The 15,071-nt window shown below is 41.6% G+C and overlaps 2 protein-coding genes across 2 annotated transcripts; one reads left to right on the top strand and one right to left on the bottom strand.

Moving 5' to 3' along the window:
- Positions 1 to 2,163: 2,163 nt before the first annotated feature.
- Positions 2,164 to 2,656, bottom strand: LOC128302187 (histone H3). The gene has a single exon (XM_053038945.1). It carries the CDS (start codon positions 2,575 to 2,577, stop codon positions 2,167 to 2,169), a length of 411 nt encoding a protein of 136 aa, XP_052894905.1. The 5' UTR covers positions 2,578 to 2,656; the 3' UTR covers positions 2,164 to 2,166.
- Positions 2,657 to 4,510: 1,854 nt separating this feature from the next.
- On the top strand, positions 4,511 to 4,904 carry LOC128300975 (histone H4). Its single transcript, XM_053037249.1, has one exon. The coding sequence runs from the start codon at positions 4,536 to 4,538 to the stop codon at positions 4,845 to 4,847; it is 312 nt and encodes a 103-aa protein (XP_052893209.1). The 5' UTR covers positions 4,511 to 4,535; the 3' UTR covers positions 4,848 to 4,904.
- The last annotated feature ends 10,167 nt before the right edge of the window (positions 4,905 to 15,071 follow it).

Below are 15,071 nucleotides of genomic sequence, written 5' to 3'. Positions count from 1 at the left end.
TATTGTATTATATGCGTATAGTTGAAGTTCGTTCTCCTTTCCCACATTTAAAATGGTAATTATTATCCAATTGTGGGAAAAGATTCAATCGCGTGGTAGAAATCCTAGATGATTCTTTGTAAGATACATCGATTGCTACATAGTTTCGACAATTATTTGTCCAACATTATTACCAATCGCTGACCTTTTTACCTAAGAGCCAAATCCAGCAATAATACCGGCCGCAATACAGGATGTTAACAAATATGAAAAATTGACTACTTCCTTGCATCTTCGTTACCGAGGAAATTGTTTCACGATCCTGGACTGTAAGACATGCTAACATTATTACTATCGTAACGCGATTAGATAAGTGATCAAATCCGAAAGATCCGAAAGTTTTAAAATATCCGCGTAATTTGAAATCTCATGTATTAGTTTTAGCTTACTCAACAAAGTCACATAACAGGTTCTAATACCAAGTGATAAAATTCACCAAGCAATATCAGCTGATCATTCCATTCTCTCATATCACACTAATCCTATATTGTTTTACGTTTTGTAAATGCTTTCATTTTCACGTGTACTGTAGGTATGGTTTTATGATTATCTTATGATATTGGCCTTAATGTACTCACGGAATATTTCTACATGCCGATGCCGTCTGCAACACTATTGTGAAACACCTAAAATAAGAAAAATTATATTAATTCGTTTGTAATATCACACATCATACCCATTGTTGTTCCAATATTCCGGCATTATACCTCTTCAGGATTCAGGCTTGTGCGTTGCGCATCAAAGAATACCAAACGCTATGCTTTACACACACTTCATGGATTATGGAAAGGATTTGCCAAAAAAGGAATTGAACAATGTTGCTTAATATCCCAGACACAAAGTAAACAACTAATTTCTTTGCGTTTTCGTCCATTACAGCTTTGACACATTGGCACAGTTGAGCGTCAGACAATACCTAGAAAAAATAAAATGAACAATGCACACAAGAATGAAACGACGCTTCCAGAAACTACAGGAACAGAACTTACACCACAAACGAGTGGTAAACAATGTTGTTGTTATATGGCTTAGATGGACTTTGATCCCTGAGGGATTCTGTCGTCTCTTTTCGTTGAATACTGCTGGTAAGATTTGGTGGAACAGATTGATAAAACTGCAGGAGGGACGGATATTAGAGACAATCTATAAGAAGATGTTGCACGGTGATAAATACTCCGCAATATGAACAAAGTGGTACTACGCTGACAATGTGCTATGTACTATTTGATGTGCCTTAGGAATCTAGTGTTGTTATAATTCCACGTTTGTTCCTATTTTTTGTTATTTATTGTTAGAGCGATTAGTTTTAGTGACTCACCAATACACTCCAATCCGTATCCGGAGATCAGCAACAGCGTCTTGCACTTAACACTTATACTTATTTTTTAAACTTGTACTTATTATTTACACTTACACCAATCGTCTAAACTTGTTTTATTGCTTACACCTATACTTATTGCTTACACTTACACTTAATGTTTACACTTATGCTAATTGTTTACACTTATGCTAATTGTTTAAACTAATACTTATTGTTTACACTTATACTAATTGCTTACAGTAATACTTATTGTTATTATTAACACTCTACACTTCTACGCACTTAGGGAAACAATGTGTAATTTTGACTGCACGCACGATTCCGGTCGGCAAGTTGCAACTGTCCGTGTCAGAATCCAAAACAAGACTGACGGCATTTGATTATTTGCAGGGCATTTGCATTCTCTTTTCCCCGTATTGAACGTAAAATAGTTCATATATTCTAATTGACAATATCGCTACCATAATCCCAATATCAAAATACGCAATACGGCATTCAAGAGAATTGTCTATATGCTAATATAGACAATGGCGCCACAATAATCCCAATATCAGGAAATACGCATTATGGCATTCGAGAGAAAAGAAGGAAGCGACCCCTGCACCCAAGCCAAGCCGGTCTGAACGCGTTGCGCGCGCGGCGTTACAGAAAATTTCCAAGCGTACCCACACCATCGAACGCATACATAACCTGAAAACATTCATCATCAACCAAGAAGGGAAAAATCGCAGTATCTTTAGGCAATATCAATTGGTGGCCCTGAAAAGGGCCGTTTTGTGAGAATGAGCTGTTGTGTTGGCAGATTCTTAAGCGCGTTCACCACGGATACGACGGGCCAGCTGGATGTCCTTTGGCATGATTGTCACTCGCTTGGCGTGGATCGCGCACAGATTGGTGTCCTCGAACAAACCAACCAAGTACGCCTCGCTGGCCTCCTGCAGCGCCATCACGGCGGAGCTCTGGAAACGGAGGTCCGTCTTGAAGTCCTGAGCGATCTCACGCACCAGCCGCTGGAACGGCAGCTTGCGGATCAGCAGTTCCGTCGACTTCTGATAACGACGAATCTCACGGAGAGCCACCGTGCCCGGACGATAGCGATGAGGCTTCTTCACGCCACCGGTGGCCGGTGCGCTCTTGCGAGCGGCCTTGGTGGCCAGCTGCTTACGGGGAGCCTTTCCTCCAGTCGACTTGCGGGCAGTTTGCTTCGTACGTGCCATTGTTTGCTCCTGTGGTTCAACTCTTTCCCAATTTCACCAAGTCAAGCGCAGTTAGATTACTTTCACGATTACTCACACGTTCGTCACCAAGAAGAGAGCGCCAGTAAATGCGCATCGCAATTTCGGCGCCTGTTTATATACTCTCGTTCTCCTCACACACACTAGCGCAAAACGCACACGACTTTACCTCGCCTGAGCTGAGCACGCACACAGCCACAACCAACCGGTTCATGCCACTGAACTCAAGTTTTGGCGGAAACGCAACGCATTGTAGTTCAGGGGTCGCCACACTTGTATTTGATTACACCAGGCATATAATGAAACTTGGCTTGGAACTGTGTAAAGTTGATCATTTGTATTACGTTTTTGTGATTTCTTATACTAAAAAGGTATTAAAGTGGATAAATGATACTTTTTACAACCCGTGATTTGCAATTTGCTTCAAATTTCCATAATTTTTATTCAACTAACTTAAATATATTTTTATTGAAGTGCTATATTAGGCTTTTGCAATTTAAGCGTAAGAAGGGTTATGGAACTTACGATAATTTGCTATATTTTATAAGTTAAATTTTGTTTTTTATAGTACGCTATTCTTCAAAAAGGTTGCTGTACCCTGCATGCAATGATCAATCTGGCACATTGGATTATTTGGCGTTCCTTTGCTTTTCGCTTTTCTGCTAATCAAAATTAGCCAAGCCACTTATGGGCGCGAAAAAGCATAGCGTCGTTGTTTTACTGCTCATAAACGCGCTTGGCTTACTTCGATGTTTGTTGACTGATGTGGAATTTCTTTATGCTTTTCGCTTTTCTGCTAATCTAAATTAGCCAAGCCACCTATGGGCGCGAAAAAGCATAGCGTCGGTGTTTTACTGCTCATAAACGCGCTTGGCTTGCTTCGATGTTTGTTGACAGATGTGGAATTTCTTTATGCTTTTCGATTTGCCAAATTGGCAATGCGGGTCAGCTCTGTCTGTCCCGTACATGTTCATTCTTGTTCGTACAAGTTATGTTCGTCTGGCCTACCAGAAGCGTTTCTTGTATTTTTCGATTCGAGTGATGGGTAATTCTAGTTCAGGTCCATCCGTACATGCAAACGAGTTTAGTTTGATTCAGTACTTCTAGAAGAATCAAATATATTCAAGAAACCAATGCGTTGATGCAGCGAGTTTGAATCGTAATCGTATCGGAGTATATCCAGTAGGTCCGAACTGAACACCCTGCACCAGAGAAGCGTTTATATTTTCGTGCACCTAGTTTTCTTTTGTTAGAACGGCCAGGCAAAGTCGATTTATTTTACCATGTAGCCGGATAGTCAGTTTTTGCATAGGCGAAACGCTCTTGCTCCCACTGAACCAGATGCCGAACCTCAAAACCAAACAAAGATGCCCTTTAAATATTAGGATATTAAAAAGACAGCTGGATGACAATGGATCGAAATAGAACATTTTCTATTCTGTTGCGCTACGAATTCTTATCTGAAATCTCATAAATTATAGTAAATTTGCAACGCGTTGCGGTGAAACAAGTAGGGATGACTGAGCTTGATAAGAAATACTTTAAGGTGGCAAAAAATGCTCTCCATGAATCAATTGTTTCTTTCTTATGTGTTGATGTTTGCTTTATATAAATTGAAACAAAATATGGGAAATTATTTGTCGTCCGAGTATGTGTATGCTTTACATAATTACATTAAATTATGTACGCACCGGCATGGTTTCGATCGCAGTTCTCTTGCTCATCAAAATGCTCTCTCTTTCCAACATGGCGTCGAACCGGTTGAGCAGGCCGGAGTGAGAGAACAAATTTCACGCACACACGTTCACTAACGGTAACCGTGTATGTACACAGTTTCTCACCCTTCCGATTGTCTATAAAAAGAGCGAAAATTTTCCGAAGTCAGTTATTCAAAGTATTACAGTTGAGAGCGTCACATCGTCGAAAACTACTGATTCATCATGACTGGCCGTGGTAAGGGAGGAAAGGGTCTCGGTAAAGGAGGAGCGAAGCGTCATCGCAAAGTGTTGCGTGATAACATCCAGGGCATCACCAAGCCTGCCATCCGCCGTCTGGCTCGCCGTGGAGGAGTGAAGCGTATCTCGGGCCTGATCTACGAGGAAACGCGTGGCGTGCTGAAGGTGTTCTTGGAGAACGTGATCCGTGATGCCGTCACGTACACGGAACACGCCAAGCGGAAGACCGTCACCGCCATGGATGTCGTTTACGCGCTGAAGCGCCAGGGCCGCACGCTGTACGGCTTCGGAGGTTAAGCAGGGGAAGACAACGACGCCCACCGCATTCAGAGAGAATCGCATCCAATCGGCCCTTTTCAGGGCCACCAATTTCTTTACACGAAAGATATGTCGTCTGTACCTTCTCTTGGTTGTGGGAATGAGGTTATGTGTGAATGCTAAACCAGAAGGAGGAGAGTGCGAAATAAGCCGGAACTGCGCGTCAGACTTTCTCCGGCATCGCACGTTCTGTCGGCGTGGCTTGGGTGTAGAGGTCGCTCGCTTCGTTTCTTATAATTTGCTTAATCGCACGCGGTATCTTGAATGTGATAAAATGGATTAAAGTATGAACAGGGGGAAATAATTACCTTTTTAAGCGCGTCCCCTGCTAATCTAAATTAGCCAAGCCACCTATGGGCACGAAAAAGCATAGCGTCGGTGATTTACTGCTCATGAACGCGCTTGCCTTGCTTCGATGTTTGTTGACTGATGTGGAATTTTTTTTTTGCTTTTCGCTTTGTCAAGTTGGCAATACGGGTCGGCTTGTCTGTTCCGTACATGTTCATTCCTGTTCGTTGTTGTCTGGCCTACTAGAAGCGTTTCGTGTATTTTTTCGATTCGTTTTGAGAAAATGGGTGTAAATTCTGCTATACCTGAGTATTGGAATTAAAATAGATCAAGTTACTCGCCTTTTAATGTCGCAACAGTCAGTACAATTGTTAAAATATCTTTTCCTCCAACCAGTTTAATACTGTGAGGTAATCCGACGCTATGAAAAAGCGGATTTTCCCTCCGTTTTAGTTCCGGCACGCCGTACAGCAGCTGCGTCCGACGGTCAGCGAACAGATGTGCGCCGTTGTCGCCGAGCAGGGGAAGGTTAGAACGAAGCGGTTGGTATATCCCCCTGCGAAAATTAAACAAACTTTCTTGGTTATTTTTAGGCTTACAACAGCGCTACAGCTTGCAGTTGCATCATCAGACCACAGATTTCCATCTAACATTTAAAGGCTGTTGGAGATGGAACCGAATTCCCTAAATTTGGCGAATATTCGGTGAGTATATGAGCAATACTTTACATAAATAGCATAAGAAGAAAAATTTTGACACATGACGCGATGTTCGTAGGGTGTAGTTCTAAAACATAACTTTTAGTACATTGCATACATTTAGGGGTATTCTGGGATCTAAACATGCAGCGTGAGTTTACACATGCTTTATGCGGTATATCATGACAGATCATATATGATCTATTTGTGAATACGTTATTATATGATTCAGAGAGTTACATGTTGAGCAACAGATGTGTGCACAAAAATAGAATGATATAGATTGTTACAGAATTTAGCTTGCCCTTTGAAACAACTGGCTCAGATGATTCTTTGGAACAACTTTGCTAAACATTAATCATTTTTCCGCACGAAAACTAAACAAAATAAGCAAATTACAGAAGGATAAACTGAATTATGAGATATCTAGAAATTACAATTGACATGAAACTATTCTTGAAAGCGATTATGAATACAGAAGAAACTGCGATCACTAGGAATCACTTTGCTCAGTTTTAATTACTTTAATCGCGTCTTATACTATCCTTTAGACTCATACGAATAGTATCATTCTCTTTCAAAAGCTTTTCATTCGAAAACGTAAATCAGGCAAATGTAGGAATAATTTGAATAATATTTCTAAAAAGATCAACTCGTATCGATGTTCTCCACTAATGAACTTTGCTACATTGGCCATAATTCTTTCAATCAAATATAGATTCAGCTAAAGTATAAAATAAATGTTGGTTTTATGTCCGACATCCAGCTTATATTCATTTATTTTAAATTATTTGTAGATTATAAGGTATGATTCAGATGTAAATAAATAGCATAACGAGTATGAATATTGAAAAAGACGTACACAGTATCTGAGCTTTACGCTGCACTCAATCTGCTTAGTGGAATTATTTTAGTTTTAAATCATTTTAAACTCCTCATTTTTAAATAAAACACTCTCGATAACAGCTTTGTTGTTCTTCAACAGTAAATAACAGTTGTGTGATATCACGAAAGCAATGGTGAGACTGAAAACGCTAATATTGAGCAACGACTAGAACTACTTCCAGAGATAGGGAACGTTTCCAGTTTTTGGCAGACGAAGAGTACAGTTCAAAGGGGTCATACGGTTTATTTTAATCTAAATGTTCAAGCCAAATATTCCCAGAGCGTATTAGTTAGATTAGCGAAGCTTTTTAAACGATGTAAAATAAAAATGTTTCACGTTTGCTGTAACAATGTTGCCTTCAATTGTGCCAAAGGTTGATTACAGCCTCGTTTAACAGGTCACGCTCGTACAACGTTATCAATCACATCTGGTCGGAAGGGTTTGGGAGGCGATTCTTTTGAACCACGGCCGCCAGTAAATATCCCGTTCGATTACCTAGAGACATTCCAGAGACAGCCCATTCCTGGGCGATGATCACTTCGATCGAGAGAAATAGAGAGAGGGCAAGAGTATGCTATGGCCATCCTCTCGTGTTTATCTGACCGTGCGCTTCCGCGATTCTCTTTTCATCATGTGGAGCCCAGAAGGAGCTTTCACGGTATCTGACTCGCGCGAGATAGATCGCGCCGCAGCAGCAGCAGCAGCAGCAGCAACTTCACGAAAGCAAGAGTAATGCGTACAGTGAACTGTTTTATGGCTGAAGTTCACCATTGCTCAGTCGTAGATCAGTTTTCAAGCAGCACACGCGTCTGATGGAAGTTTCTGTGCAGTTCGGTTGAATGTTGTATGTTGTTCTCTGTGGTGCGAAGAGACAGACTAGCAACAAAACCTGTACGCAGCACAAGCAGCAAGGTATAGAAGGCGAGAATGGCATGGAGTGTGGTGTGCGCAACCTGCGTGTTCCATCGGGCAGTGCCGTGTCGTTTTTTTTTGTTTGTTTGTGCGAAAAGTTTTGTTTTGCGATCGTTCCCGTTGCTTTTTCGGATATGCTTTTGATGGAGTTATGTTGCGAATTCTGCCCGCTGTGTGTAATGGCGAGGGGGAATTGGACCCTCGTTTCAGTGCCCGTTCGGGTTGTCTGTGTGTTTGTGTTGTTCGTGCAGCGGTGCAACAAATAAATCCCCAAGGCGGAACCGAAAGATTGGTTTGATGATGCCACAGCGTAGACTTATAGGACCGGAACAGCGCCAGGCAAGAAAGCTAATTAGCAGACACTCTGGCACTGTCAGCCCAACTGGGAATGTGGCAGAGTTTTTGGGATAGTTTTGCCTCTTCAGCAACATCCAGCCAGGAGTTCAAATTCTTCGGTCTAATTCTTCAGTGGCATCATCGGATCGGTGGATGAGGTGTTTTAACGTTAGTCTTGAAACAATAATGGAGGATAATGAACGCATCGTTTTGTGACGGTGACAGCTAAAGCGGAGTAACCGTCATGGTTTAATGTCTCCAATTGAGGTGATCCTTTTGGGTTGTGATCTTTGATCAGCTTGTTTAAGTTACATCATCAACTTCATTAGAAGCGCTCGGTGGAGAGAAAAAAAACCCTCAAAACTGCTAGCAATATTCTACATTTTTTAATTTAAGCAAGCAATTTTTAACAACTGGTCCATTCATGATGTCTGCCTCTTACGTTGTTTTACTTTAAACCATCAATGAAACCCGACTTAAATGTAAGGTGTCGAGAGTAGTGTGAACGTTCGTCTGCCAAGTGTCTTCATCGCAACGGGAGAAGCTCTTTACTTGTCGTTGTGTTAGTGTCCATTGAACAGTGTTTAGAGAGCAAACCGGTGGAACTGGTGGGTGCGTATTTTCGTTCCACAACTACCCCACGAGCAACTGCCCAACAAGAGGAGCCACCATCGATCGACGATCGTACAATATTCGGCGTGTTTGGCGTTTGATGATAATTGTATTTGTTGTGCAATAAAAATTAGATTTTATGTAAGTAAAATTTGTAAGGGAAAATCTCCCAAGAACATCAGCATTCCCCCCGTGGCGACCGCGATTGCGCATTCGACCAGAAGCGGTCATTGTATTTGTGAGCTCAGCTGTGCTTTTGCGTACGTGCACGTATCGGTGTTGTCTGGTACGCATCTGTGTCTGTGAATGATTGTAGTGTTCGTGTCTGAGAGAGAGATCAAGAGGGAGAAAGCGAAATAGAGCCAATAGTCAACGTTTTCCTCATACACACCGCTTGTGCTGTTGTGCTTGTGTCGAATAGTTTTACAACTCCGTGAGTTTTCCCGCTGTTTAGTTTGGAACAGTTTGCCACAGCCACAAATGCGGTGGCCGCACAACAACAGGTGAGAAAAATGCTAATGCTCACTGGACGAATGAAACAAAGCGACCGGGATCGAAAATCGTGCGTACGCAAGCGAGAGCTAATGCGAGATCGCACAATACAATACTGGCAACTTGTTGGGTTTTTGTTGTGAAAATTTTTCGGGAAACGATGATGCTGATGATGACGACGATGATGACGGTGGCAACGTTTGGTTACTGCTTCATTTTGCGTGTTCCCCGCACCAAAATCCCGGTTCGTACAACGAAAGACTTCAGCAGGCGACGAACCCTACGCCGAAAGGGACCGGGAACGCTGTCGAGTGCTTGGTGCTTGAGGCTGAGGCGTAAGACGGATAGCTTCCAGTGTGGTATGCAGTGCAATTTTTGCAGCTTCATTGCTAAGGCTGCCGCTTAACTGTTGTGATGGCAGTGCCAAGTCGAAAACTTTTGCTTGTCTGGTTGGGGAGGGAGGGCTGAAAATTATGGTTGTGTGGTAATAAGGGCACACGCTCGGGGCCGGTACATGCTATTGAGACACACCGCTTATTATAGTGTAATTTTGGGAAAAGAAAAATAAACTGAGCAATATTATTATGTGCACCATTTTACACGCCGTTAAATGGGTGGTTCGGATGGCGGCAATACGGCTGAATGCATTGTTAGTTTTTCAGCTGTTTAGCAATGCATTTGGAGGAATAAATGCGTAGCGTATTAATGTTCAACAATTTGGACGATGCGATAAGGTTTTGCAAAAAGTTCATTTCAAGTATTTGAGGAGGTTAAACTGAATTAGCAAATCTAGAGTATCAATAATATCCACCTCACATTTTAGGGGGGGGGTTGTTCAACTTTGGCGATCAATAAAAAAACAGTAACTTAGTGTTTTTTTACTAAATATGTCGGACATCATAGATGCTGCAATGAAGACGCTAAAATGACAAAATTGATATTTTTATTCAAATTTCTAATAAATTATCTATCATCATTCGTAGGGGTTTTCAAATATGTTGATAAAAAGAAGATTGTAAATGCTTTGAAAAAAAAAAATTCTCTAAGCTTCAGACGCAAAAATATATCCTATACGTATACAAAAAAACCGGCTAAGTACAATTACAGAAAAATCTGTGAAAAAAGGTAATAATATTAATAACGTTTAAATCAGATGAACCATTTTCGTGTGGATGGCGCTGGATGTTTTAAATCTTTGCGATAATACTGAGCGTTTCATAAACTTAGACTACAATTTATTATAAAGTAAACACTCTAAAGAATTATTTCAAGCCTTAACCTCCAAAAACCGTATTTTTTTAATCTGGCAAAGTGTACTACCCCTCCTTAACCCTGTAAACTGGGGTAGTAAAAAAATAAGCCATTTCAATCAATATGAATATATTATTATGCCAAAAAGTCATCACGAAAATCGACGCTTTCGAGCTGTGAAATAAAACACGCAGCCCACCGATCAGCCGCCAGTAGGTTGACAGCATAAAAGGAAATAAGAGCTCGTTTCAACATTCGGCCTCAAACCTTCCGCCCATCCGCGGTGGACAAATATTGATCACTGAAACTATGCTGCGGGTGCTTTATCCAAACACCTTCCTGCCGAATCGTCACAGCGCTTTGTTGTAGTAAAATTTTGGTAGAAACAGAAACTATTAACATAAAACAAAACGATCTCACTCACGCATTTTCTCATATGTCGGGGAATGGGGAGGTGGAAGCCGCCGATAGTTTTTTGTCCATTCGTACTTATGATTTCCTTCGCCACAAACCTTAATCGCTTCGAAACGCGGTGTAAGCGCGCACTGGGCGCGAAATAGAAACCAAATGCGCTACGCTTTAATCGATTTAGTTCAGTGATCGGCGAAATCTATTGCCATTGCTTGGCTGTACGAATGTGCTCGGGCGGAAAGTATGTATAACATATGTTTTCCTGCTCATCTGCGAGGCATTGCCCACCCGACCGATCAACCGATCAACTCCAAGTTGTTCGATCAGTGATACACACCAAACGGCGGCGAATCGATTCGCGAAATGCGATCGAAATTGTGAAATACTTTCAGTTGCTATCTGCTTGCATTCCAGTGTTACGGTGACCTCCAAACTTTAACTCATGTAACATGTGCACGATGAAGCAGCGCGGACACTCTTTTCGCGGGCATCGTCAAGATGGTGGCCCCGAACCGACAACGATTCGTTTTGCAACCCAAACTACCAACCATTCAACCGGCACATATAATAATACATTTTTAATTGCATTTGTAAACCCCGTGTGGAGTGTGGGAGCACCTGTGTGAGTGTGTGTGTTTATTTCCTCTGGCCACGGTGAAGGCCTCGGCCAACGGCTTCCTGTCCACTTTCGGAACCGATCGCGCTATTGGTGCGCAAAAGGTGAATGAATAGAAAACTATCGACGACGATGACGTCGACGGTGATGATCGCGAACTTCGTCGCGCTTCGCGTACCCGGTGCGCGGTATGCGGTGGCATGGACCGTGCTCGAATGCCTGAAAGGATTCTTACCATGGCAATGGCCCTGACGATCCGTAGCGAGTTCTTTGGCGGCACTCGGTTTTCGCTCGCTATGCGCATGGGCGGATCAGACTCACATGAGTGTGTGCATGTGTGTTTTGTTTTCATTTCAACCCCATCCCCTCACCCCCTCTCCATCCCACTCGGTGGCCACATCTGTTTGTTGGTCTGCTTTTATATGTCAGCAATGTTTATTGACGGGTGTGTGTGTGTTTGCTGGGAGTACGCCTCTGCCTTCTCCGGTGGGGCCGATGACGATTTCTGTGACGGTTTCGGTTTTTGGATCGTATAATTCATTGGAATCCGGACATCCACTCCAAACATAGACGGTGCTCGGGGGTGGCTAAAAAGAAATAGTAAGAAAAAACAACAACAGTACAGAACAGCATCCGTGAACACCGCCACGGTGGCAATAATGGGGGTTAGTTTTGGTGTGTGTTTTTTTTTGTTGAAGATTATTTAGGAACCATATGCTGAAGGTTTCGCGCCTTTGGGCGCTGGCTAAGAATTAAGCAATGCAATATTTGTCTATTTTTACGGAGGAAGTCTCATGGAAAATTTGTTGAAGAATTATTCGGCACTGACACTACTTCATTAGTTGGCGGGTTTTTCCCACTATTAAGCTTAGTAGCACAAATAATCTGTGCCATGAATGAATGATTTTCCTTTTGAAGAAAAATTGTCTTTTTTTCTGTTGTTTTGTTTTGTGTTTCCTGCTATGTTAGCATGTTTTGTTTTTCATATAGTTTTTATTGTGGCTATTTGTTTTCTCTATTGTTCGTGTTCTGTATTTGCTTTCTTCGTCTCACTATCCTCTGTTTATTGGCAATTGTTGTAATCTTTTTTGGTTTTTAAATCGTTGAATCAATATTCTGTATATTCTATAAACTCGAATATTTGTGATTCATTATTTGTTCATATTTCTTATTTGAATTTAAATGAATTCAGGATTTTCAGAGGATTAATTTATTAATCATCCAAGGTTCATAATCTCCACTTATAAATATCCACTACCACTCCGAGCCGGATATTGAATATTTCAATGTATGATGAATATGAAATCGCAGAAGATTAAAATTAAACTAAAAAATACCCTTTTTACCTCGTCAAGTTGATGCTCCTCATGAAAATTTTAAGTTAAAATTCAATGGATGTTTAAAATGTCTGTTTAAAGACTTTGTTTAGGGAAAAACATGTTTGACAATTAAATATATGCGTTTGTTTATGGGAATGAGTTCTTAAACTTTGGGCTGCAATTTTGTATCGTGGTAAAATGTTGAATCGTGACAAGAGTTTTACAAGATCGAGCAAATATGATAATAAAATTATAATCATTTAGTCGAACTCAAAAAGCTTAACATTAATCAAAAATCTAATTGAACTTACCCTAAACTTGCCCCTGTAATGTGACCTTGATCAAAGCAATGGAAACAATTAAATCGAACCTCCAACCTTATCGATCAGGGTTTCGTAACGCGCCCATCACTTCCGTACCGTTCCATGGTGTTTCGTATCACCGTTCACTTGGCAAAAGGTTTGGTAAAACACCCGCGAATACCTTCACCCGCGCACCATTTGAATGGAAACGGACATGGTAACAGCATACCGCAAACTGGTGTGCACCGTACGGTATGCATCATCTATGCTTCGTTTACATACAATCCCTATATTCCACCGTCTTCGCGTATTTTTTTTTCTTCCAATCAAAAGCTCCCACTATGACACGCTTCTTTCGAGCGCGATCGCTATCGATCGCGATCGGTGGATTCAATTTCAAGCCGGCCATCGGTGCGGCGTAGGTGAAAGCGATGATTCCTGTTATTTGCGTGCCCGGCCGTTTGTTCACTTGTTGTGTATTTTTTTTTTCTCCCTTTCTTTATTTTGGCGAATATGCGCGCCTCGTGCAAGATTCGATTTTATTCACCTACAGCCACATTGGTTTCAGCACACACGAAAAAAAAACCCCGTTTCGTTTTCACACTGCCAGCGCGTTGCGATCCCTGGCCGCGATCGTCCAGCTGGCAGGGTGGGGTTGGGGAGTTGATTAGCATTTTTCCAACGGTCGATTAGCCTGGTCGGCAAGCGGGTCTGGTGGCCAACGACCCGCACCAACGCAGTACGAAATGCAAACGAAAGTGAGAATGATCGAAACTATTTTTCCATCAATTTCTTTTTCGCGGTCGGGTATTTTTGTTGTCTGTGTTTGTTCGTTTGTAGTTTTCCCTTTCGATAACACCAACGAGACCCATGTTCACATCGTTCACATTGGCAGGTTTATGTGTTGATTTTATCAGCTGCCAAAAACTTAAAAAAAAGCAACCACGCGTACATCACAAATTACACACCGGGCCCCGACATACTTTGTAATCGCAAATGATAGTTTTATGGACTTCTGTTATCGCGGGTGCCGCAACACCTCACGATGTTGCAAACGGTCATTATCACTGCCCAATAACACGCCTGCCCGTTTATTGCCACCATCATTATCATCATCATCATGATCATCCGACTGCCATAATATTGCATCGTTTTGCGAAGTAATTGAATCTTTCGCGATTGATGAGCCCGATATGAGCCGTGTTTTGGAGGAGGGAGGAGGGGCGATTACGGTGGCCACCAATATCGCACCATAGCCCCATTAGATCGTGTTGCCATTTTTTCCTTGTTATTTGGTTTGATTTACACCATTTGTATTCCTCTGGTCGCTCTGGTCAATAAAACTCATCTGCGCGTAAAATGATTAATGAAGATAAAATAGTAGCCCACTAATCTGTAGCGCTTCTTGCACTGATTTGTTCTCTCCTTCATTCTCTTTATCTCTCCGTCTCTTGCTTTCTTTTGAGATTTCGCAAAAAAAAGGTTTTTCGTTTTTCCATCTCTGTTGTGCAACGCGGTTGGAAAATCGATGGTTGGATGGTTTTCCATTCATCACACCCGCTCACAAATGATCGAGATTGGTGATCTAGCTTTGGGGGAGGTTTTTTTTTTTGTTGGTTGCTGTAACACATTTAACTGTTGTTGATGCTTTTGATCTGCTGGCGATGTTTGTAAGGCCATGCAACCACAAAATAAAAATGGCGAATTAAATGGTGATTTAAAGTTAATAAATTAGCCCTGTTTTAGTAACAAGCGAAGTAAATCTTTATGGCTACTGGAGATTTATTAAAAAATTGCCTTCAGTTATGATTAACAAAAGTAACTTCCTCCTACATGAGACATCTATACAACGTTGACAAGCAAGAGAATAAGTTTTGATTTAACCATGACTTCAAGGAATTGTTTAGAATAGTTGTAGAAAGAATGTAAATAAGCTTTAATTGGACGTTGGTTTGACCTGCGATCGACCTGCGGTGAGATGTGGCTTGCGGTTGATTATCCAAATTTCGGGTTCGTCGCTTATTTTGGAACAAAGAACTTGGGGCATTAATACACAGCACTGAGTAAATCACAAACAAGA

This window comes from Anopheles moucheti, chromosome 3 (genome assembly GCF_943734755.1).
Source record: "Anopheles moucheti chromosome 3, idAnoMoucSN_F20_07, whole genome shotgun sequence".
Taxonomy (NCBI): Eukaryota; Metazoa; Arthropoda; class Insecta; order Diptera; family Culicidae; genus Anopheles; species Anopheles moucheti.
This window is presented reverse-complemented; position numbering and strand designations above follow the sequence as displayed.

Excerpts from the sequence above, each read along its gene's own strand:
- LOC128302187 (XM_053038945.1), bottom strand. The coding sequence starts at position 2,577 with ATGGCACGTACGAAGCAAACTGCCCGCAAGTCGACTGGAGGAAAGGCT.
- LOC128300975 (XM_053037249.1), top strand. The coding sequence starts at position 4,536 with ATGACTGGCCGTGGTAAGGGAGGAAAGGGTCTCGGTAAAGGAGGAGCG.